Source organism: Octodon degus, unplaced genomic scaffold (genome assembly GCF_000260255.1).
Source record: "Octodon degus isolate 3935 unplaced genomic scaffold, OctDeg1.0 scaffold00002, whole genome shotgun sequence".
Lineage (NCBI taxonomy): Eukaryota > Metazoa > Chordata > Mammalia > Rodentia > Octodontidae > Octodon > Octodon degus.
Genome location: NW_004524578.1, coordinates 17,479,847 through 17,504,678, shown reverse-complemented (window position 1 = coordinate 17,504,678; position 24,832 = coordinate 17,479,847). Strand labels below are relative to the sequence as shown.

At 45.7% G+C, this 24,832-nt stretch overlaps 1 protein-coding gene across 2 annotated transcripts in view; it reads left to right on the top strand.

Moving 5' to 3' along the window:
• Ntrk3 (neurotrophic receptor tyrosine kinase 3) overlaps positions 1–24,832 on the top strand; it is a 394,525-nt gene that overhangs the window by 312,563 nt on the left and 57,130 nt on the right. For both annotated transcript variants that reach the window (XM_023710187.1, XM_004623279.2), the window contains exon 13: positions 18,988–19,118. In XM_023710187.1, coding sequence (XP_023565955.1) covers positions 18,988–19,118 — 131 coding nt within the window. The remainder of the gene's footprint in view (positions 1–18,987; positions 19,119–24,832) is intronic.

Genomic DNA, 24,832 nt, shown 5'->3' with positions numbered 1-24,832 from the left:
TGGTCCTTCATTTATATCCCCCCTTTTTTGTTTACTTTTGTCAGAGATGGGAATTCTATTGCCATTCAAATATTGTAGGTGTGTGAATTTAGCAAAGTAATACAAATTGAAAGATATAACAACTAAATGGAAAGCAAGAACTTAAGGATTAAGCAATAAAGAGAGGGCAAGGAGAAAATCTAGGAAACATGTCAGGGATAAAACCATACATTTATATACACAAGATGGTTAAGGCAGTTATCCTGAGAATCATCTTCTAGGTTTTTGAAACTAGCAGTTAATTGGTAGGATTCTCACCCTGCGTAACTATATATGCTGATACCTGTGAACTAAGCAAGTGCATTGAGGATAGGAATTTTTGCTGATTTCATAGTCTAATTTTGGGTCTGCTGCTGGCTTTACTTTGCAGGTACTTGGGGAGATGCAGGAGGCAGTCTCCCAGATCCTCGTTTTCTCACCCTGCTGAGGATTCAGCTTCATGGCCTTGGCAAAATGTCTTGGCCCCATAGAAGGATGTCCTTCCAAAGAGTGAGCTCCTAGTCCTGGTCCCTCCTAGCCATTATCCAAGAACAGGTTCATGGAGCCCATATGCCTGAGAAGCCTCTGGTTGATGAAAGACTCTCTTTTTATTGGTGCCAGTATTTTAATAAGTTAATGATCTGGCCAGGCTTCAGTGTAAATATCATCAGTCCTGGGATGAGATACCATTGTGGTGTTCAGGGGAGATGGAGAACCTAAGCTCCTGACTCTCAGTACCTTTAACACTGACATTTTTGCTGATAGAATCTGTGCTCTGACGTCTGTGGCTTTAAGCTCAATATTAACTCAGAGCTGTGATTGCCCTCCTGCGGGGCACTGCCCTGGTTTAATAACTAGCATGCCTACCTTGGCTTCAGAATTTAGATCTGCTGAAGCTGCAGCCCTCTGGGTGGGGGCTGGATCTCTAGCCCTCCTTCAGTGCTTCCAGCCTGTGGAGTAATGGTAAAACCTACAGAGGCAATCACTCAATCATTCAACTCACGTGTGTTGAGTACCATGTGAGCTAGGCAGCACTGGAGGTTCTGGGGTACAACACTAAGAGATCACAGAGCCTGGGCACTCATGAAGGTCCTGTTACACTGGGAGGATTGGTGACAAATGGACACATAGATAAGACAAGTATCAGATAACAGTGTCACTGAGCTTAAGAACCAACCCAGTATCCTGTATTAGAAGTGGCTTTGGACATCATGAGTTTAGAGACAAGCATTGGCCACAGGGATCAGAGACAGTACTGAGTTTGAAATATTTGAGACAGGGAACAAGGGCAGTGGTAGTGGTAATAGCCCAGAGAGCGTGATGGAGGAGTGGCTGGAGATGAGGCTGGGGACAAAGGAAGATCATATCTTTTTTATGTATTTCATGCAGGGTCTACAGGGTCTCACTATGTAGATCAGATTTATAGTGATTCTCCTGTTTTCAGCCTCCTGAGCACTGGGATTACAGGCCCAGTTGCAATCAGTCTCAGCATGCCCCAGGGACAGGGCCACCACAGCAGGTTGGGGATTGAACCCCAACCACTGTGCTGTGCCTAAGCAGGCACTTTAGTTTTCTGAACTATCTGGCCAGCCCAGAAAATCATATCTTGTATGCAATGACAAAATGAATTTGGATTTTATTCTAAACTCAGTTTTAAAGTAGAGAAAGTTACATTAAGATTCTTATTTAACTATTTTAAAAACAGAACTTGTAGCTGATCATGTTCCATCATAGAGGAAATGGTAGATAAGGGGATAAGAATGGAAAGTGCTAAGGACCATTGTCTGGGTGACATCCTCATGGGTTGGGATAGCATGATGGAGGCAGGACGGGAGCATCTGATCTCTTGCAGATGTGGACCGATTTGGGGAATGTATGGCAGTGGAAGTGACAGGGTTTATTGATGACCTTGGGGAAAGGGCAGGAAGGAGTCCTCAAGGAAACCTCCTGTATTAGGGTTTGAGACAGTATAAGGAAACACTACTCACTCTACAAGAAAGTCGTGTCAAGGTCAGTGCATGGGTAACAAGCATGAGTTCTCTTTTGTCTGTGTTATCTGTGAAGGATCATTAGACACCGAGGGAGAGCTAGATATCAAGTAGGGACAGGGACAATGATAAAGACTTCACAAGCTGGATGATAGCTGGGCATCTTTCAGATGAAAGTATTGAGGCTCTGTGCTACACACATTTTTCCAATCTCTCACACATTTATCACCTGGGATACGATAGGCTGATTTTTGTCTTGCTTTTATTGTAAAACCTTCAAAGATGCTGCTTTCATTGAAGGGCTCCTTGTGCAAACTGGATCCACATCCCTCATGTAACCCTGCTGTCCTGAATCTTCATCTCAGTATGCACCACATGCCTTTTGAGCAGTATTTTATGTGTAAAACATTGCTCATCTGCACAGTTCAGGTGCAGGATGGCTTTTGCTCTAGTTAACATTACATAGGAAGTTTATCTTGTACCCACATGAGTGACCAAATGTTGAATCTTAGATGTTTCTGTTCTTTGAAGTCCTCCAGACACCTCACTAAAAGACTACCCCATTTGGACCCTTTTTCCCTCTCTTCCAAGTCTTCTGAGTTCACTTATCTCTCCTCAGGGGAAACCAGCTACCACACTTCAGAGACCAGAGCGATTTTATTCTTTCCTTCCTCAGCAATGAGATGGCGCTTGTTTGATGTTTTCTCTGCTAACTTGGGTCATCTGCTTTCAGTTCAAATTTCAGGAATAACAAGACCTAGTAGAAGAATACTAGGAAGGTTCTGTCCTCTTTCGTAGTCTTGGAAAGACAAAGGGAACAAGAAGAAGTCTAGTTTCTTAGCTTTCTGAAGTATGTCACCGCTCTTTATAGGACAGAGGAAAAGGCAGTTAGATTACATATAAGCATCATTCCTCCCTCTGTTAATGTATTAGTGTAGCTATCTGTGTCACAGATGTCACTTGATTTTTCAAGACCAGGTGTGAGAACTCTTATTAGTCTGTTTTATAGGTGGGAGGATTGAAGTTCAAAGAGGTGACACAGTCTTTTAATTATGTCATATAATCCATCCCAGGGAGAATGTCCCCAGTCTTGATGCTTTCTCTGAGATGGAGCCTAATACTGTGATGAGTTTCTTTTCTTTTTTTTTTAATTTTTTTTCAAAGTTTTATTGATAAACGGATAGCAATGAGACAGTTTCAAATCACATCGGAAGTACAGTTTCAACCAATAATACACTGCATATATTCTTCTTAGTGGTTAATTGCTGTACAAGATGCGGACTTGTGATCCTATTTACAAACACCATTAGAACAAATCATTCTATTCATTAAGAGAATGCAACTATATATCTATCCCAACCACTTTGAATACACAGATACAAAATGGACATTCATAGGTATACCCCATTTTTTCTAAGTTCCGTTATTGAATATTATAGGTGTGTAAACTCAGCAAAATATTCTAAAAGAGTCCAGTAGCTCTTAATAGCATTGGGTCTTCTGTTTAACTGGCAATGTCAGAAATTATTGACCTGAGTCCCCCACAGCTCAACTTAACAGCGTGGCTTTATTTCTTATATTTCGTCTTCATACTTTTCTACTGGATGGTTAAGACCAAGGTAAAGCAGGACCTATGCAACAAGAGTTGTAGCTTTTTGGTCTGAGAAGGTCAGTGAAATGCCCTTAGCTTGCTGACAGTGATATGAAGACAATGGGAACAAAGATGGTGAACAAGACTTGATGCTCCTATGTGTTTGTCTAAGTGTTTTATGTACACTAACACTTTTATTCTTAAAGCCATGTTATGAGATGAATGCTGCATTATTATACCAATTTGGAGACAAGAAAATTGTGAACTGGAAAAGGGAAATGATTTTCCTAAGATCTCAGAGCCAAATCATTGGTGCAGGCTCCATTTGGTCCAGGGTAGTCTGGTTCCATAGGTCTGGCTGAGTGGGGTTGGCTAGAACTAAGCTGGTTGAGTAAGGTGGTAGTAAAACTCATTCCTGTGTCTCAGCTATGTGAGATTTCTAGTCACATCCTGGAGAATTGGCAGTGGATAGCAGAGCAAAGTAGGCTTTCCTGGAAAGCCCTCCTCTAAAGCACCTCCCAGCCCTCCACTAAAACATGGCCACACAGTTCACAATTACCTGGAATGGCGTGCAGTGTATTAATGAGACATTTTATTTCTGCTACTGGGGGATGCTGAGACTGGAATGAATGCTTGTGTTTCATGTGACAGTTGTGTGGAAATAATTTTATGTATATTTTCTCACATTTACACACAGAGCAGTTGAGGCTTGGGAAAAATAGGCAAGATGCCCTCTACGTGTCCTGGGTCCTTTCCTGACCCATCATGGGCTTATCTTAAAGTATTGGAACTGCCTGTCCTCCCCTCTAGGCCAGTGGGAAGACCAGGAGGGTTAGCTCTGCCTGCTGACCATTGTATACAGCCCATCCCCAACACACTATAGCTCTCATGTACTTTTATAGAATATAAGACATTGTAGATCAATTGAGTATGAGGTCCTTCAGCATATCCAACTTCATGCTCTAGTTTCTATACCAGTGGACACCAATGCATTTTATTGAACTGGCCTTTTTTATGTTCAATAACACCACTCCTGTGGCAGTCTGGGCCCATGACTGTGCTGGTGAGGCAGGCTTGAAGCAGTGACTTAGAAGCTTTGTATGGGTGGACATTTTTCAGCTAGCTACCTGCTGTTTTTAACTGGGTCCCAGATACAGGGCTACTCACTTGCCAAAATACCATTCAGCCACTCCTAAGTTTTTATATGCTGATATAAAAGCTCATTCAGTGTAGCTTTCCTCTGCTGGGGCTTATCCTCTGTTACCCACTGCCCTCCAGCCTCCCTGGGCCTAGCTCTGTCCTCAGACCTCCTGACCTTCTGTAATGTGCAGCATACAAAACAGCCTCTCTAAGCCAAACAGAGGGCCCTGCTGTACCTCTATAGCCTGGCTCAATCAGAGTTCTGCTTGGATGGCTGCGATGGGCATTGGCTCTGCAGGTGGTGTAGGAGTGCTCCTAGAGGAGACAGGATCTAGGACTCTACCCTGTCTCTGTATCCAGAGAGGCAAGTGAGCATTTCTGAGGCAGCCAAAACAGAAGCTGCATGAGGAGTAAAAGCAAATCTTAGTCTTAAAACTCAACCCAGGCAATGTGCTGAGGGTCACAGACTACTATGAACTCATTTGCTTACAAACTGCAGCAGTAGGTTGCACTTACCAAATAAGATGTTACCTTAGAGAAGTTCCATAAAGTGCCCAGTGTCACCCAGCTAGTCAGGCAAAGAGCTAAGTGTGTGGAAGGCCAGTATTGGGGCCTTTGGCCTTTGTGATGTAAACAATGCCTCTTTGGCCCATGCTTTTTCAACTCCGACAGAACTGGAAAACCGCACTGTGGAGCAGTTCCTACTTCTCCCTTTAATCTCTGAGAAATTTATGACCAAAGAATGTATGTGATAAATAAAAGGACGTTTAAAAATCAGGCCCTTTGCGATCCCTGTCACTGAGGGAACTGATGGATGCACTTATAGGTGGCTTTGTTTATTTATCTGTTTAACTCTAACATTCACTAAACTAGAGCAGTGCAGATGGCACACCAGGAAGAGTGATGCCGTGATTTTTCACACATCCTGAATTTAGTAACCCTGAGTACTGTGTCCTGAGTTCCATTTCCCAAACTCTGGCCTGCTCGAATCGGTGCTTCTTGAGAGTGGTGAGTGGGCTGTGCTTTATTTCAGTGACACATCCATCAGGTAGTTTTTCTCTGTTGCAGTAAAATTTTTCTTCGTATGACTGATTTGCCATCCAAATGTTTAATTCTTTCCTGATTTTATAACTTATATTTTCTAACTTATTCTGCCTAAGTCATGACTTGAAGTAACTGAGATTCATGTAAATTGATCCAAAATCTACAGAAAATATATACAAGAGATCCATGCATAAATGATGCAAGACACATTTGTTTACAAGAGAAAGTCATAGCTGGCTGGTCCTCCAGCTTCTGGCCCTTTTGTGTTGAAAATGAAAGGGGACATGGGCAAGATTGTAAAGAAGAGACACAGTGGGAAAGGGTGAATTCATAAGGTAATGAGCTGGGGTGGGGAACATGTGACATAAACTCTGGTTGCGACTCTGGGACTAAGTGGGTCATGCAGGGAGTTGTGGCCTCGGGCTGGCCTCTTGGAGATCTGGCAGCGAGAACTGGTGGACCATGATATGGGCGCTGCCTGTGCCCTGCAGAGTGGAGTTTCAAGAGGTCTTCAGTTTCTGCCTGGGGAATCTGCAATAATGATCTATAGTGTGTCAAAAAAGGAAAGTGTGCATGTTGCACACACACGTACACACACAGGCACTCCACAAAGGAGGTAGAAGCGGAGCACTTGGAGAAAACGGGAATGTTGAGACCAGCATGGAGTCCAGTAACTTACATGGAGAAGTGGGGAGGACAGGTAGGCAGGGGGCATAAGAAGAAGGTTTTCTTGGAAAAAGCAAAGAAAGTGAAGGCAACCGTAGGACACACAGGTTTGGTAGATGTCATCACATTAAGCAGCAATCTCATTGGAAAAATGAGAAAAGAAATGTCCCCAAGAGGAACAGAGGTTCTCTTACAGAATAATAAAGCTTAGGGTCTTAGGACCTGTGAGTATGTCTGAGACTCTTCAGTGTCATACCTCTGAGACTCCCCCTTGATGTTCTGGGCCCACTTAAGAGTGTCCAGGCCTAATAAGAGACAGCCATTTGTCAGCAACCAGGCCTAGTGATGACCAATGAAAATGTCACCCTGCTTCCAATTTTCCACTGATCATTAGTCTTAATGGCCCTTGACCTTCAGTTTTTGAATCTTTCAAAGCACTGGTGTGAAAACCATGAGTGGCATTGTTCAAAGCCCAATCTTCTCTACGCAACTCCATTCTTACCAGCATCAAGAAAGCCACAAGGAATTAGCTTCTTGTCCAAAGCACCTTTCATGCAAGTGCTTGCTGGTAGCTTTAGCCAGTGCCAGAGGTGCAGCAAACTTGGAATTTGGTGAACTTCATTAAACCTAATCTGAGATGCCAAGCCAGGCAGAGAGATTTCAGAGGGCAGGTGGATCCAGAATTCCTCTAGTTCTGGCTTTTTCTCTGTCTTTTTGGTTGAAGTATAGGGTAGGAGGAGGCTCAGGATCCAAGCCAGAAAAGCTTCGGCCAGTGTGTTTAACATCTGGTGTGGGGGAACTCTTGGAAATTTGCTCAGAGGATGTGGTGGGAGAACACCTGGCAGAGTGCGTGGGCTTCAACTGGGGAAGCACAGATCCAGGGTCATGGAAGCCGTGCAGAACGAATCTGCTGGCTGCTCCAAGCTCAGGCTACCCACATCCAGGGCCTGCAAGGCCAGAGCCTAGTGACATCTTACCTTGGTTCCCATCATATGCGGGGCTGAGGAGAGTGGAGTCCAGAGCAGGAGGCTTGGCCTGGAGGGAAGAGGGACTGAGGAGGTAGAGGAGACTGGTAGAAGTCTTGGCTCTAGGGTGGGAGCCAGGATTTGGAACATATATATCTCTTGCAAGAGACCCAGCCACAGGAAAGGAAGTCCTGGGAACCCCGTGTCTGTGAAGAGGGCTTCCGAGCCTTCCTTGGCATCTGATAGAAGGGGCATCCAAATACCAAAACCAAGTACAAGGCTGTGCATGGGGGTGGGAGGTGGCAGCACAGAGCGCATTGCGCTGATGGGGCTACAAGGAAGCCTATGAAAGCTGAGCCAAGCTGGGAAGAGCTGGGGACCTGTGGTTCCTGGGGAGGGGAGAGGGTGGAGGGATCAGTGGGTGAGGCTATTGACACCAACCCTCTGCACAGCTATGGGAAGATGGAAGCTTTCCTTCCTTCCCCTCCCCTCTCTCTCCTCTCTTCCTCTCCCCTTTTCTGTGTCCCCCCTTTTCCATTCCTCCCCTCCTTTTTCTCCTCCCCTCCCCTTTCCTCCTCTCCTCTTCTCTCCCCTCCTCTGTCTTCCCTTCCCCTTCCTCTCCTTTCCTGCCCTTCCTTCCACTCACATTCCTTTCCCTTTTCCTGCCTTCTCATCAGTCTTCTCCTCCCCTCTCTCTCCTCCCCTCCTACTCTCCTCTTCCCTCCCCTTCCATCCTCTTCCCACCTCTTCCCTTCCATCCTCCCCCTCCCCTCCTCTCCTTACCCTTCCCTTCTCTTCTTTCTGTTCCTCTCCCAACCCCTTCCCACCCCTCTTCCTTTCTCTTTCCTTGTTTGACTTTCTCTTTCCTTCCTTCTGAACAACATTGCCACATTCTCTGTGACACTTGGGACTCTACTGTTTTAAACAGGACTAAAGTCAAATCTTCCTAAAGAAAGCCTTCAAAAGTCTCTCAGATGGTCTCACTAGGCAACTTACTCACTTGCTAAGATTCTTTATATCTACAACAAACTTCCCAATCATTAATTTTATTGCAGGGGGAAAGGACAAGGGTGAACAGACCTCTTTAGGCCAACTATATTTCTGAACATGAGTGAATGTAGAATATTTAAGGACTAGCCCTGTGAGCACAAATGAGTTAGAAACCTAGGCCTCCAATATAACCAAATTACATCATATACAAATTGAATACTGGTCTTTGCTGATGTTATTAACTTTCTCCAATTAAGCAGTAAGGACATTCTGAACTTGTTTGTCTGAGCAGCCCATGAGTTGAGCTTATGCAAAGGACAGCCAAGGGGGCAGAGATGGTCCTTGGATGTGTAAGTTTGCATTAGGAACAGACATGAAGGGAGGAAAAAGTCTTCCAAGAACAAGAAAGATCAGAAGATCTAAGGGAGAAAACAAGATTAAAGCTGATTTAGCACTGGTAGTACACCTACAGCACGCATGCTTCAATGGGATATTTATATCAATGAAAGCTCTAAAAGGTTTTCTGTGATTGGCCTAGGGGAATGTGTTGATTTCTATTAGTGGAAGGGGAAGTGTTCCCCAGATGGGGGAGCAATGTGGGTACAGAGATACTGACATGACCTCACCAGGCACCAAGAGGACGGTGAGGGCCCAGCCTATCCTTCTGTGGCATCTACCCAACTTCCTTTATGCAAGACATCTATGAAGAAGTCTAGACATTTGGCCCATGTTGTCAGAGATCTCAGATATTCAAATAATGACTGTTCTGGAGGTCTTGATGCAATGGGCCATGGCCTATTGATATCAACTATATGTCTACCATTATTTTAAACACTCTTACTGAAAGCTATCTCAGTTGCATACAGTACGTGCATTTATTATGGTTGTGCTATTTCTGTTGCCTCAGGGGAAAATTGAGGCTCAGTGAGGTTATCACCAGGGAGGTAAGTTTGAGTATTGGCCAGGTGGGAAGAAGGAACCAGCATCTTTCTTCATGAAGCTTTATAGCTGTTAGTTCATTCCACATGCTTCACATGCATTTCTGAACATGTATAATCCCATTGGTTCCTCTAGATAATTTGATGAGATGAATATTTTCTCAATTTCACCCATGAAAACATCAGGCTTTGAGATTGGTTTAGTAAATTGTCAATGGCCACCTCCTAGGCGGTGTTGTCAAGGGCAAATTTTAACCCAGTTGTGCCCAAGGCCCAAGTCACTTTTCTCTCATTGTCTTTGCTCTAATACTAGTGTTTATTTACAGGGTTTGCTTCTATCCTTTCTTTTTCATTTTTTATTTGGTGTTTTTGTATTTGAATATATTGTTGCCTCTGACTATTCAAATCCCACAACACCCTTTCCTGTCCTTCCTGTTTGTGGGGGCTCTGTTCCATAGAATCTAAGGTAGTTGGGAGAAGTCAAGGTAGAAGTCAAGGCCAATGACATGTCCCATGCATGGATGATTGTGTGCTCTGGTCTGTCCTTCTGTGGTTCACCTTAAGGTTCTCAAGGGTGTTTTTGATTCCTGACACCAAACTTCCTTTGTGCAGTGGCATCTCATAGCTTTAGAGGCCAACTGTTTATGTGTTGGACCAGAGTACCACAGCTAGAAGGAGCACCCTGGAGCCTGCAATGTTCTCTGTTTGTTGGTGATAACATGATACCACCACAGGAGCTTGGTGGGTAGTATTAGGGTGAGAAGCCGAGGCAGAATCCCTGGGAAGTCGCTGGAACAAGAGGGCCTCTGGGGAGGTTGCGGTGTGATGTGAAGCCCTTGTATGGACTTTCAAATTCTGAAGGAGGGTTAGTCACCATCAAGTTGGAAAGCAAATAACCAGGCCAGAAGAGAGGGAGGGAAGGAGCCAGGCAAGTCGGAGGGACTGATTCCCAGCCGGAGCCTGAGATCCATCTTTCAGCACCTAAGTTCTCAATTCCAGATGGCTTTCCTTGGGGAGTTCCTTTGCTCTTTTCTCTTGGCTCCAGCAGCCAAGGCTTAATGAAAGCCAGAGGTCTCTTCCCCATGGGAAGTGCCAGAGCAACATGGAGATGAAGCAAGTGGGTATGCAAGGGCAGGTGCAGTGTGGTGTGGTGAGGGAGGTGTTGGCAGGAATCTATGGTGTCAGCCAATGTCTGAACTCAGGGCAGTGGAACCCAGAGGGGTAGCACCTGGGAGCAGGGACACATCTGAGATTCAGCCTCATGTGCTGAGCTTCTGTCAGGAAACGTGAGCTGGAAATTACCCCAGAACAGACAGTCCTCTTCAGATCCTCTTTCTTAGCTGCTTCCAGAAACAGCAGGGTGTCTTATTTATTCATCACGACAGGAACACGATGTCTCCATGTCATCCTTCTCCACTACATCTAGCCTTGGGGTGCACACATGCCCCGGAATGAGACCTGGTGTTGCTGAGCCTCATCGGATGCAGACCACAGAGGCACTCTGATTAGAAGTCGGAAGTACTGGAGACTGAGGGCTAGGATGTGGGTCTTCCAAGTGTCCTGACTCAATAGGACCTTGATTCTTTAGGCCAGTTCTGAAGCCAGAACATGAATAAGAGTGCTCTTTGGGATTTGCTGGATCCTTTCCCATTCTCACTCATCTTTGCTTCCCTTTTACTACTCCCCAGTTTACCAGCTTCCCTTCTTCCTCCTGCTCTGTCATGTTCTCCTTGCTAAAGCTTCTAGCAGTGCTGCAGAGGGAGTTTTAATTTATTCATTCATTCATCAAATATTTAGTGATCTTCTACCACATATTAGGCCCCGTGTTCGTCCTAGTCAATGACCTTGAGTAACACTTGACATTGGCTTTCTGTCTTGAGCAGCAGCCAGCACCTTGCAGAGCCTCTTTGCAAAGGCAGCCAAGTCTGGAAAGAAGATGGGAGGGAAGCCCCCATCCAGGTGAGAGGGGAGCTAGGGATGGGACAGGGGCTGACCAGCAGGAAGAGCAGGTTTTTAGATAAACCATCATGAGCCAACTTCAGCCCACTTAGGCATCAGTGAAAAAATATCTATAGTCCTAAGATGTGAAAACCATTCCATGCCACTGTTACACACACACACACACACACACACACACACACACACACACACACACATTGATTAGTCACTTAAAATTTAAATTTTTCAAAGACAATTGTATGGTTCCTTCTATGATTACCTCTCCAGCCTTTGAAATGTGTTCTCCTAGAAAGACCCTTGCCAACACCCCAAGAGACCTTCTTTTGTCCTAAGTGTCAGTTATCCAAGGACAGCTTTGGAGAGCATGCTTCTCTGTCCTTGGGGATAACCTGCTGACTTGGTTGGTAAAAGAGAAAGTGCAGCTACCCAGGGGCCATGCCCACCGGTTCAGGCTCTTCTACCACACTGTGGGGAAACTGCCTCACTTCTCACAGGGAGGGAGCTACAGCAGCAGGAACAGAAGGGGCGGGGGCAGCTGTGATGGTAGGCAGAAACCCCGCTACTGGTGAAGGCAAGAGCATGCTCTCTCAGTGGTATCCTTTGTCCACCATGACTCGGAGCTGGCCTCTTTGTCCCTCTTGCCTCTTCAAAACCCCATAGTTGGAGCTCTGAGAATGATATTCTTTTCCATTCAGAGACATTTCATTTCATGTGTAATTAAATGTGTGGTATTGAATTAATGTTTTCTTCTGAGTCTTTTTGGCAGCCTGAGACCCTAGGGTCTGCTTAGTGCAAAGAAAACACACGCTTCTCAGAGATCCTCTCTTCCTCTCCCACTTCTCTCTGCCCCTCTCCTGCCAAGAATCTCACTCCTCCATGGTGCACGTGGTTCCTCTGTGGGGCACTGGGGTCTTGCGGTTTTTTTTTTTTTTGCTGCCCTTCTCATCTCTGGATGACATCCTGGCCCCTGCCAGGGAGCTCAGGTGGTGGCCACTGAGATGGCAAATGCAGGATCATGGTGAAGTGACTGTGACTCTATAGATACCATTGGCCTCTGCCAGGTGCTGACGCCAGCCAGGGTGCAGAGGCTCTCTCTACAGTAGGAGGCATGAGGGACTGGAGGCTGGCCATGTGATGCAGTCTGCTTATTCACTACTACAGCTTTAGCCACAGCTTTCTCTCCCATGGCCTCAATTTCCCATAGTCAATCACTGTCCAAAAGTATTAATATACATTATTACTCAAGAGGACTACAGTCACATAACTTTTTAATTTTTTTTTTTTTTTTTGTGGTACTGGGAACTGAACTCAGGACATTGTATTTGCCAGACAGGCACTTATGCTTCTGAGCCATATCCCCAGCCCCAACTTTTATTTTCATACATTGTTATAACTGTCCCCTTTTATTATTGTTCTTGTTAATCTCTTACTGTGCCTAATTTATACATTGAACTTTACCGTAGGTTTGTATGCCTGGGGAAAGTCACAGGATACAGAGGGTTAAGTAGAAGTTCTGAGCATGCATTTGGAGTCTTGGAATGTGTCCCTTGTGGACTGGACTGGCCTGAACTAGACTTTCGAGTCTAATGGGCACCTCAAGTAGGGGTCTTGGACAAATGGCATGATCACTCTGAGCCCTAATTTCTCCATCTGTTGCTCTGGGGTGGTGACAGGAGCCTTGGAGCATTGTAAGAATGTATGAGCCAGTGCATATCAGTCCTCAGCCTGGCAGCTGGCTCAGAGTTCTTTCTTTCTGTTTGTCTGTCTGTCTGTCTGTCTGTCTGTCTGACTGTCTGTCTGTCTGTCTGTCTGTCTGTCTGTCTTTTTGTCTTTCTGTATTTTGGAAAGACAGACAGGGTCTACAGGGTGTTCAGGGTCTCACTACTAGTTCGGACTCATAATGATCTGCCTGTTTACAGCCTCCCAAGAGCTGGGATTACAGGTGCGCGCCACCACACCCAGTCTCAATTGCTGTCTCAGTGCACCCTGGGTGCAGGGCTGGCACAGCAGGCCCTGGGATCAAACCCCTTGCCCCTGCACCTGCTTGCAGGCACTTTGATCAACTGAGCTATTTGGCTGGCCCTGTGAGTGCTTAATTGATGGGAGTTATTTTTCTTGTTCGTAAGGGGACACAAGACCATGACAAGCTAAAGGAGACAAGTACAGAACGAGGTGGAATCTATAAGGAAAAGTTCTAAGAGGTGCTTGCAATGAGGCAGGGAATGAGTTGGAACTGGGTTATAAAATGGGCTGGGAACACCCACAGGTGGGCCAGACTTAGAACTGTGCTGGGAGAAGGGTCTCTTTCTGAGCTTCTTGGGCTTCAGCATTTGGTAATGGACCAGCTCAGTCACACACACACACACACACACACACACACACACACACACACACACACGGATCCCAGGACAATACCTGCCCAAGGTACCAAGGTGCTGAATGAACTTCCGCTAAGACACTCTTTCTCTGACTGGGGGACCCAGCTCTGGAGGGAGCTGGTCTGCAGCCTGCTATGCAGCAGAGGCAGATCCCCATTATTTATCACCATTATTTATAACCACCTACCCGGCATAATCTATTTTTTTTTCTCTGCTGATCAATATCAATCTTGAGTAGGTGGCTGTCTCTACCTGGTGATGTCTTCATTCTATTTGTCTGACCAACCTCCTCCCGCAACTATTTTGAACTCTGGAGAGGTTGGAGGTTAGACTTCATGGTGGCAGTCTCAGACAGACTGCTGGTAACCCCAGTGTCAGAGCTTGCTTGCCTTTGAGCAACCTCAGATCATCTTATTTCTGCAGAAAATCATTCTTCTCCAAGTTCCTTTTCAAGCCACCATCTTTTTGCAAATAGGTTGAAGTCATAGAATCAAAATTTTAGATGTTTGTTGTGTTACGGATATGTCCTACAGCTTTACTATCTGGGAATTTAAAATCAGTCTCCTCAGCAGTTCCACCAAGTCAGGATCCCTGTTCCCATTCTAAGGTGAGTAACTGGGGATTGGGAGATGACAGAACAAAATTAGGAGGCAGTGGGTCAGGAACCTCAACTAGTCATTTTCTCCCAGTCCAAAATCTTTCAGCAATGCCACAGGTTTGGTGGCATTTCTGTTCTCTGTCCATCAGCCAGCAAGGCTGACCTGTTCATGCTCGCCTTTCCTGCCTCCAGTTCTCCTAACACTGAGAGGTAAAGTCTGGGGTTGCCTCTGCATCCAGCTATATTGTGTCCAGTTCTCATGCTGGTCACAGAAGGTGCTGCAGGAAAGTCTCCTTCAGTCCCCCACGTCCACTCGAAGATGTGGCCGCCCAGATGAACAGAGGTAGGAAAAGGCACAACCCCATCATGCATCTGGTCTGTAGGGCACTGAGATCTGCTGGGCAGAATACCCAGGCTCCATGCTCAATGAGAAAGGTCAAGCTTGCTGCAGGGCTGGAAGACCTCCCAGTAGTGAATCTCTCACACATGGAATAGTTATCTTGGTCCTCACTACAGAGGAGGAATTCTTGGAAAAGTAACTGAAATGAAGAAATCTTCATTCTGTATTCAGTCAGAAGAACCATTGTCCTGTGGGAACCAGAAGATACACAGGTGGTGGAACACAGTTAGTGCAAAAATGAGATGTGTAGAGCCAGGGCAGCAAAACCCCAAAAAACCAAAGAAAAAAAACCTCTTTTCATTTCCCAAAGACCCATCCCTTTTCAGCACCAGCCCTCTGCTCTCCCCCTTCATTGCTAGAGACTGGAAGGTCTTCCCATGGGCTGCACTATGGATTCTCCCCCTTCCTCTCTTGCTTCCAACATCCCGTTGTCTGAGCTTTGTGACCCAGACTCTGCTGGGCCAGCCAGCTAGGCAGTAAAAGGAGATTGATGCCCTCTCCTCCAGGAAAATCCATCACTCTTTGGCTTGTAGGTCAGAAGGCTTCACCAGAGGCATTTCTGAGCAGCACTGTGCAAGCTAAAAATAAGCATAGCCAGAACCCAAATAGACGTGTGGATGTCAGAAATGAAGTGGTTTACTCCAGCCAGTCCCCAGGGCCCAGCACAGCCTCTGCCTCCCACACTCTGCCTGGTCTGCACCCTCCTCCCCAGAGCTTGGCCTCTAGCAGGGAGCTCCTGCCCTTCCCTTGGGAAGATAGTGTGATAAGGTTCTGGGATTATTGGGATAACAGAAAGTTGTCAGGCATTGAAGCAGGCAGAATGTGGAGGGTTGAGCATCTAGGGACAGGATGATTGGGTGGTCCTGGAGCAAAGAAGGATGGAGTGAAGTGAAGAACAGAAGCTCAGGAGTCATCCAACAAAAGAGCCCTTTCTTGGCCTCTTTTAAACTTTGGGGATTTGGAAGGCTACCCTCTGCATTCTTTTTATCATGTGTGAAAGAGGTATAAAACCACTGACTCTCAGGGTCATTATGAGAGTCAGTCTCAGACACATTGTAGGAGTGCGTGCACGCTACACCCTGTGCTTGACCTCTTTCCCTGCATGTCCAGAGAAGGAAGTGGCTCAGATGATATCTTAGGATCTGGAGTCTCCTGGCGATGGAGGGTTTTCTGTGTGGAAGTGATTTTCTTTATGAGTTTGACCCTAAGCCAGCCTTTCTCCAACCCTCTCCCTGGTTACCTGGTGAAATTTCTTGGTCCAGGAATAAGATCTCTTCTTGAGGAGGTCTTGGGGTGGAATGGAGTCTGTTTATTTTCCTCCTGTTTTCTCCTGACCTTTCTTAGAACTCACTAACCCACTCATGGGCAAGCACAGGGATGGGTCTCAAAGTCGCTTCAACCTGCAGACAGCTCGTATGAGCCAAAGCAACTTTATTCTGAGCCACTAGAGATTTCCTTGTCTCTAACAAAGATCCATTTGCACATTTGGGGATGATGATCTTGCCCATGAGGTTCTTCCTGCCAGCCTCTCTCCTGTACTTACAAAGAGTAGGTGAGTTCCTCACTGTTTTCTGTAATGGGGCCACCCGCCTCCATCTACATTCAAGGTGGCACTACAGCCACAGGGGCTCTGCGGGCACAGCCAGGCTCTGAGCTCTCAGCATGAGGAAAGAGGGATGGGGAACCTTTCCCTGGGTGTGCTCCCCTTGAATCTGGATCATCCGGGGGTTGTGATCCTCGCTGCTCACAGAGGTGGAGGAGAAGGAAGGTCCCTAGATGTGACTCGAGTACAGCAGGTGAGAAGTAGACGCAGCCTTTATGGAGCTCCCTTCTTTCTCACTTTATACTCACTGTTCTCAGAGTGAGAAGCTAGTGAAGCCTGAGTGTGGAGTGGGACGTAGGCACCCACGAGAATGCATTCTGTTGATTTGATTTGGTGGGGACGTCTCTCCAGAGCATCTAAGAAGGCCAGAGAGGCATCATGTCTGTTGGGCAGTTGAGGCACTGGGAGGAGACTGAGCTCAGCCCAGGGAGGGGAGCAGGGGATTGGAGGTGAGTGTAGGGGCCCTGAAGCGTGACTTAGTAGGCACCCATGAGACTTGTTAAGTCCAAACTCTGAAGGTGAACAGCTTCCTGCAGCTGGCTAATTCTTTGCTCCACAGAAAAGTCCTATTCAGTCATCCAGAAAGGTGCTTCCCACACCAACAGTGTCAGCATCCTCTGAGAACTTAGCAATGCCAATTCTCAGGCCACAACTGGACTTCTGGATTGGACTTTAGGGAGGGGGCTGCTGAGAAATCTGTTCTGACAAGTGGTCCAGGTGACTCAGGCCTGCTTGAGTATGAGGACCACTCTTCTGTGCAATGCAGATGGACTGTGGGCTGGGGTGGGGCCTGGGCCCTGGGAGGAGGCTCCCTCAAGGCACTGGTCTGCTTTGCCTTGTCCTTATGCCCCGGATTCCATGCCCATCTTGACCACTGGATGGGGTCCTGACTTGGCCTTCATTTCACCTTGCTGTAAAACAATATTAATAAGATGAAAGTGGAATTTTACTACATCTACACAGTGGAGGGCTTAAGCCTCTATAAACTTCTGTATGTAATGCTCAGGGGACCAGTAGGCACCCCTTGTACTGTCCTCCCCAGCCATTGCATAGACGAGGAATCTGAGGCCAAGATGTCCCACACAGTGAGCAAGCCCATGGAAGAGCCAGGTCTGGAGATCATTTCCTCTGGCCCTGGCCCTCACCAGCAGCCCTGCATGTTCCAAGCCTGGGGCTCAGCACCAAACAGCTGTAATCAGCAGCTCCAACTTCACTTCCAGGCCTTCCGGGTTCTCACCTTGCAGGAACCTGTGTGTCATCACAAGTCACCTGGGAATCATGAAGCCATGATGAGCTGATGGCCTCCCAGGAGAGGTGCTGACCTCCCATTTTGTCACAGTGGGAGACTCTTTAGATTTCTGTTTAAAGCCCCAAATCCCATTCAGAGGCTGGGAAACAGAGACAGAGGGTGGAAAGGAGGGAACCTATTTTTAATCCCCTCTTTGTAAAGACTGGGGCAAAGCTCCGCAGTGTGCGGTGGCCTCTTTGGAGCCCTGTGACTGGGGATAAACTGCTCCAGAAGCTGTTGGTTTGCAAAAAGAGAAGAAAACAAAAGACACAGGCTACCACTGTGTCTGCTCACATCCTTGCAAGACAGGTCACCCAGATACCCCAGAGTATCAAGAACTCTGATAGGAAAAAGCAATATTCCATGCACCCTACTTGGAAAGGAATCCTCAGTCCTGCCAAGATGCTAACCAAGAGCCTTCCAACCATGTCCGCCAGTCTCTGTCACATGACAGCTCACCTGTGGGGTCAGTCTGTCAAGGTCCTCCATCTTCAGCTTTTGTTTCCCAACAAGGTCATTTGAGACAATCCCCTCTCCTGGCTCTGCAAAGCTCTTCATAATGTTAATACAGGTATTTAATGGGCTTCTGTCTGTTGAACAATTAACGCAAAGGTCAGTGAGTAATCTACAGCTGCCCCTTTCATCGCCAGCCCCCACTCCTTGTATGATTCCTTGGTAGCATTTTTTCCAAAGAGCTGGGAGGGATGAGGTCACAGCTCTGCTTTCTCCTGGCAGACAGACTTTAATTAGGTTGCTAAATTAGTGGAGGCAGTGGCAGCCCTTCTCTGCACAGACTCTCATGCTGGGCTGTCTCTGAACTCACTATTTGTATTTTCAGTGAGAGGAGACATGGGAAAAGGAGAGGTTTTTCCCTGAGATAACTTTGAGCTGCTTATTAGTAGTTTCTTTCACAGGCCAAGATCTGTGTTGGGTTTGGTAGGAGAAAGAGAGAGAGAGAGAGAGAGAGAGAGAGAGAGAGAGAGAGAGAGAGAGAGAACACATTGGTGCTACTCCCATTTTACAGATGAGAGGAGATGGTGTCAGGATTTTAATTAATTTGCTAGATTAGAATCTGCATCTTAATAAAATTCCCAGGATTCAAGTGAACCATTCGTGTGGAACTGCTATGGCCTCTCACCTACAACTCGAGCTAGTTTGGACCACTCATGTGCACTAACTCCCACTGACTCTGTCTTCCCACTGAGGAAGTTGTGGATTCATGAGTGTATGGACTAGTCAGGGGCAGAGCTGAGCTTTGGTTTTGGGTCAGACCCTGAAGCCACAAAGTGAAGCCAGATTCCATACAATATAGCGAGCTAGCTTGGCTTTCCCTGCCACAGACTTCCAAGTACCCAAGGTCCCTTACTGTCCTTGCAGACACCCATGACTGACTCTTCTGTTGCCTTTCTGTTCCCCTGCAGATGTGCAGCACATCAAGAGGAGGGACATTGTGTTGAAGCGAGAGCTGGGCGAGGGAGCCTTTGGAAAGGTTTTCTTGGCCGAGTGCTACAACCTCAGCCCAACCAAGGACAAGATGCTTGTGGCTGTGAAGGTAAATCCTGGAGGGTGTGGGCAGCAGGGAGGGGGTAGATCAAGGCCCCCAGATGTGAAGCATTAGGCTCACCCACTCTTGACTCAAGAAGATGGTGCAAAATCAGCTTTCTCAAATGCATTTAGGGTTCCTTGCTTGCTCCAAGATCGGTAAAACTTCTAATGGATCAAAACCAATTTCCACTGCCATGAGAGGTCAAAGATTATGGAAGTCTGCACCTGGGGAACAAGACATGATGGTAAAAGACCATAGGCTTGCACCAGAGGTTCCAGATCAACCACCACCATGCTCTACACACACTGTGAAAGATGCTTGACTGTTTCACAGGAGCAGGGGTAGGTGATGGGAGGCTGCCCGTGGAGGCCTGGGGTCCACTGCCCAAGGACACCAGACCTTGAACTCAAGTTGAATTGTCTAGGGCAACACAGGAGGGGCTTTTTTCTGCTAATTGCCTCCTTCACCTTTGCTCCAGCAGTGATAAGCTTCTCTTACAGACTGGTTCTAAGAAGGGCTTTGGCCATGGTTGGCACAAACAAGAGGCCTACAGGCTCCTGGTGTCCCCATGGATCCCTGTAGGTCTATTCTGGTGTCAGAAGCATTAGCAACCTCTACAGCTGGAGCTTGAAGGCCTCTGAGCCCATATGCTGTTCTGAGATCAGGGCTGGTGCTGGGACAGGGGCAAGATCAGGGCCACCTCTGAGGAATTGCTCTTGAGCCTCGGAAGGGTCTCAGCCTTAGCACAGTGGCATCTGAGTACATGAAAAAGGCAGTTTCATGAAACAAGGACAATCATTAGCCTTCTATAAGGCAATACTTAGTTCTTTATTTTCTGGAACAGAGGTCAGCAATGTATACCTGTTTTTGTAAGATATTTGCTGGAAAGGATCCAACCTTGCTGGTTGATATATGGTTCACACTGCTTTCCCACAACATGGGCAGAGTTGAGTAGTCAAAAAGACTTTTGGGCTTTTGAGTCAGGCAGTGGATGAGGGCAGGGACTTACAGGGCCATGGCCTAGCAAGGGAATCAGAGAGCCTGGGTGCAAATCTCAGCTTCATCACTGGCCAACTGTGTGACCCCGGGCAGGACATTTATCGTCTTTGGGCTTCAGTTTTCTAATCTGCGTAATAGGAATTAAAATATCTCTTCCTCAGAATGCTGATGACTGTATAATTGGTATGAAATCCTTAGTGCTCAGGACATAGAAAATGCTCGACAAAACGCAGCTGCTATTTGTTTTCATCATAATCTTTATCATTGATGCTGTTGTTGCTGAATGTGGTGAGACCAGCACACAACATATGGACCTCGAACTGGCTATGTAGTGCAGGACACATTAAGCTCTTTCTCCAAAGAGCCAGAAAGTCAATATTTAGTGTCTGAGGACTATACACTGTCCACTGCAACTACTCAACTCTGTTTATGTTATGGGAAAGAAGCATAAAAAAAATTTAGCCAATAAAAGCAGCCACTTTCCAAAAGCACTTTTTATAAAACTGGTGTAGATTGCTGACCTCTTTTAGAAGATAAAGAAAAGCTAGAGTACTGCCCCGTAACAGTGCTTGTCCTTGCTGCAGTTCTATGAATCAGTATGCTCATTGTGTCTCCGGTGACATGGGTGGCCAGAGAAGCAAGGGTATCTTTAAACCACTTGAATCAGGGATGTGGAAATGTTTCTAATTTTGTCCATAAACTGAGAAGTGGCCGTATCCTTGCACTTTTATTGTGTAGGATGACGCTAATCTACTGGGTGTTCCAGCATCCATCTGGGGATTGGCAAGTGAGCCAGTTTTACAATTTGAGCAGGAAATTAGATGATGACCGAAACCCCAGGAAACATTTCCCCTAGTGGTCTGGCACTAGTGGTGGTACCCAGACTGGATAATGCAAAAAATCTGTTGCTGTTTGCATCCTTGGAAAAGGATTTCCTTCTCTCCTTGGGCCTGGGAACCTTGAAGAGATGAGCACTCTGGGAATTTACATCATTTTCCACCCACTGAATCTGCCCAGTGAGCAGCCCCGGATGTTCCCACCACCTTTCCCAGTAAAGGGCAGAAGTGGCCTTTACTGTTCCTTGTCATTTTCAAAGCTTTCTCTTTCATGAAGTCACCTTCCTTTGACCAATATTTATGCAAGGACATTTGGTACTTTTGCAGAACACTAGCAAATATAACCCACAATTAGGTTTTACTTAAAATTGTGATTTTAAATCAATTGGCAAGAATATTTTTGCCCAGAAGATGCTATGGTAGAAACCAAGGAGTGGAAACACAGGCTCTCTTTTTATAGTGCTGTGGCCCACTGGGAAGCCATGGTGCATGTCTTGTAAAAGATATGGGGAAGAGGACAAGACAGTGTTTGTGCACACATGAGGTATGAGTATGACATTAAATATAGGTGCTCGTTGATGTATGATGAAGCCATATCCTAGTAAATCCAGTGTAAGTTGAAAAGATCCTTAGTCAAAATATATCGAATCCAACTAACCTACTCAGTACCTAGCTTAGCCATACAGTACACTGACAGTACTCCTGATGGCCCTGTGATTGCATGGTTGCCTATGAATGGTGGGTCCCACTGCCACTCCCCGTTATCATCAGTGAGTGACCAGTCACATTTGTTAATCCAGGACAAGATCAAAATTCAATGTAAGGCATTTATTCCATGCATGTCCTTCCAACCATTGTAAAGTTGAAAAATTATAAGTAGAACCATTATAAGTCCAGGACGATGTGTAATAGAATTCACGAAATTTTTAAAATTGATAATGCAATTTATAAATAATCATTTAACAAATAATACCTTGCATTGGTCTCAAGCCCAGGTATACTCCTGCCTTTCCAAGTACAGGAACAAGGTTCCCTTCCTTAATGCTTTTCCTGTTTTCCTTCTCTATTTTTCCTTGTTCTGTTTTGCGTGAATCTCAGCACTCATTTACCACGAGTTCTTCTTGTGGTTTTATCTGTTCTAGAGTGTCTTATGTCTAAGGAAGTTTTTGTTTTAAATTTGATGATCATAGAGTCTATTTCCAGGATATCTAATTGGTCTATAATTTTTATGTTATCTTAATTTTATTTCTTCCTGTTCTTGCTACATACCTCATTTTTAAAAAACTATCTCTTTATTCTCTTGGTCCATTTACTTATTTAAAAATCTTTATAAGCCAATTTGTCTCACATGTATTGATCCGTATGAAATTCACATTCTGGTTATTGACAAATTTAATCACGCGGATTTAGCATCACATTCTCCAATAAGTCAGAACTTTAGCTTTTTTTTTTTTTTTTTTTTTTGCGTTTGGGTTTTGAAGGGCTATTTTGTTTTGGTGTTCAGTGTTGCTGATTTCCTGTTGTAGATTTTTGGTTGTGTGTTTAGTTTTATTTTCTAGGCATTGAATCCAGAATCTTTGCACTGAACTACATTCTCAGCCCTTTTATATTTCTTTATTTTGAGATAAGGTCTCATTAATTCCCTAAATTGCTTAGGCTTAGTTCAAACCTGTGATCTTCCTACTTCAGTCCCTTACAGTGCTGGAGTTGGCATGTGTGTCCCCATGCCTGGCTAGTTATAGTTATTTTAAACTGGAGCAAAAACTTAAAACATTTGTAAAACAATCTGAGGATAGAATCTCATATAATGTTTATTTTCTCCATGTCTGGTAAAGCTTTCAGCCATCGATCCTTAACAGGTTTTCCCAAAGCATTCACTTTAAGATCCATAAAATCCACCCACTTTTTACTTGCATGTCACTGGTTTCTATAATCTGTCAAGTGACTACATTAACAGCTTAAACTGTCATCAGTGAATTTGGGGACGTGAGAACCAGCATTTGTTCTACCATGTCTGGGGCAGAAGTACCTCTCTGGTCTCTAACTAGCAGGGGGTGGCCAGACTCTTATGGAGTGGTCCATATTTTTTGCAGAGGTAATGAATGATACTAGCTCATCTGTAGATATAGTTGAAGGCTTTTTTGACCAAAAGAACAGTAAGTGCAAAGGCCCTGAGAAAGGCAAAAGCTTAGAGCATACAAAGGGCAGAAACACCCGGGAGACTGAAATACCATGCTTAAGGGGAGAAGGGGTGGAAAGAAATGTGGAGACCAGATATTAAGCCATGTTAGAGAGTCTGGATTTTACCTAAAAACAATAAGGAGTCAATGAAGAGTTTTAATCTATGTGGACAAATGAGAAAGGGCCCACCTGTGTGATAAGTACCCATCTTCCTCTCTGTAGACTTGTTTTCAAATCTCACAGAGGTGAAGGGACAGGGACTTGTGAGAGACTAAAAGAAAAGTAGTTTTTTAAAGGGCTTGGAAAGAGAGAGAGAGAGAGAGAGAGAGAGAGAGAGAGAGAGAGAGAGAGAGAGAGAGTCTGAATCTCCAGGGGTCTGAACCTTTGGGAGAGTATCTGATCTATCTATCTATCTATCTATCTATCTATCTATCTATCTATCTATCTATCTATAATGAAATTGGCTTCAGGGCAGTGAGAAATCTGAAGTGAACATCCCTTGAGATACTTTCTCCCAACAAGAGAAAGAACAGAAGGCAGCAGACTCCTTGAGCGGGACCAGAGAAACCTGGAGCTGGTGGCTTGGGAAGAGCTGGGCTGCTGAGCAGTGGCACTGTTGCCGTCCAGCCTGCACATGCAGGTTCAGAGATCTGATGCCCATAGAGGGAAAGAACAGGAGGGGAAGTGTCTTCCAGATTTGGAGAAAAAAGAGGAAGCCAAGGATTGCTAATTCCAGCTTTGCTCTTTGCCTGTGCCTATGGCTCAGGGCATCCCTGGCTTCAACAACTGCTTGGCAAGACCCTGCGCTTCCACCAGCAGCTGGTGTTTTTGATGAACACCAGTTCTGTCTCAGGCCTGACGGATGGCCCAATTTGCAGTTTCCCAGTCATGAAGAAAGTATTGGTTGTGGACTCCCTGTGAGGGCCAAGAGAACCTTTGGCCCAGATCTCCTTCTCATTATTCTCCTGTCATCTCTGTCCCGGTTGCATCAATTCATGGAGATTATGGCCACTGCAGTTTGCAGCCCCAGTGGCGATACTCCACACCTTAACAGTGACATGAGAACTTCAGGCCTGACCCACCAGCTGGAAAACTGGGTACACAGCCAGAGAAGGGGTGCAGAAGACCAAGAGCAACAGAGTTGCTTTGTGCTCCATTTCTCAAATGAGGAACTCAAGTTCTCCTTGCAGTAGAAGATGCCAGCCTGGGGACACAGGCTGGGGCTGCTCCAGAGCTGAGAAAGGAAATATCTCTTGGTCGCCTTAGCATCCAGACTGAGGGAGAGAATGATTTAAAGAGATGGAGAGAGGCCATTTGGCTGGTCCCAAATTTGATCTACTTTTCCCTCTCATAAATCTAGTGTCCACATAAATCTTTATATTCTCCCATCCTGCCCATGCTGAGTTCCCCCTTTTCTGTGTTTTTTCTTCTTCTTCATGAAAATAAATACTTCACTCTCAGGCATCCTATACCCATGCTCCAGCCTGTGTAGCTCAGAGCTGTGCCAGGGGCTGGTCACTGTGAGAGGCTGTCTCGTACCCTGAATCTCTGGCTTGCATGTCTTCATGCTGGTGGTGGGAAGGACACAACAGCTACTTCTTTCTTCATGGGTGGCCTCCCGGAGCTGTAGGGGACAACGTGTACTATTCAGTCTGATAGGAATCAACAAGGGGCTAGTAAAATTATTCTCTCACTTCAACTCTC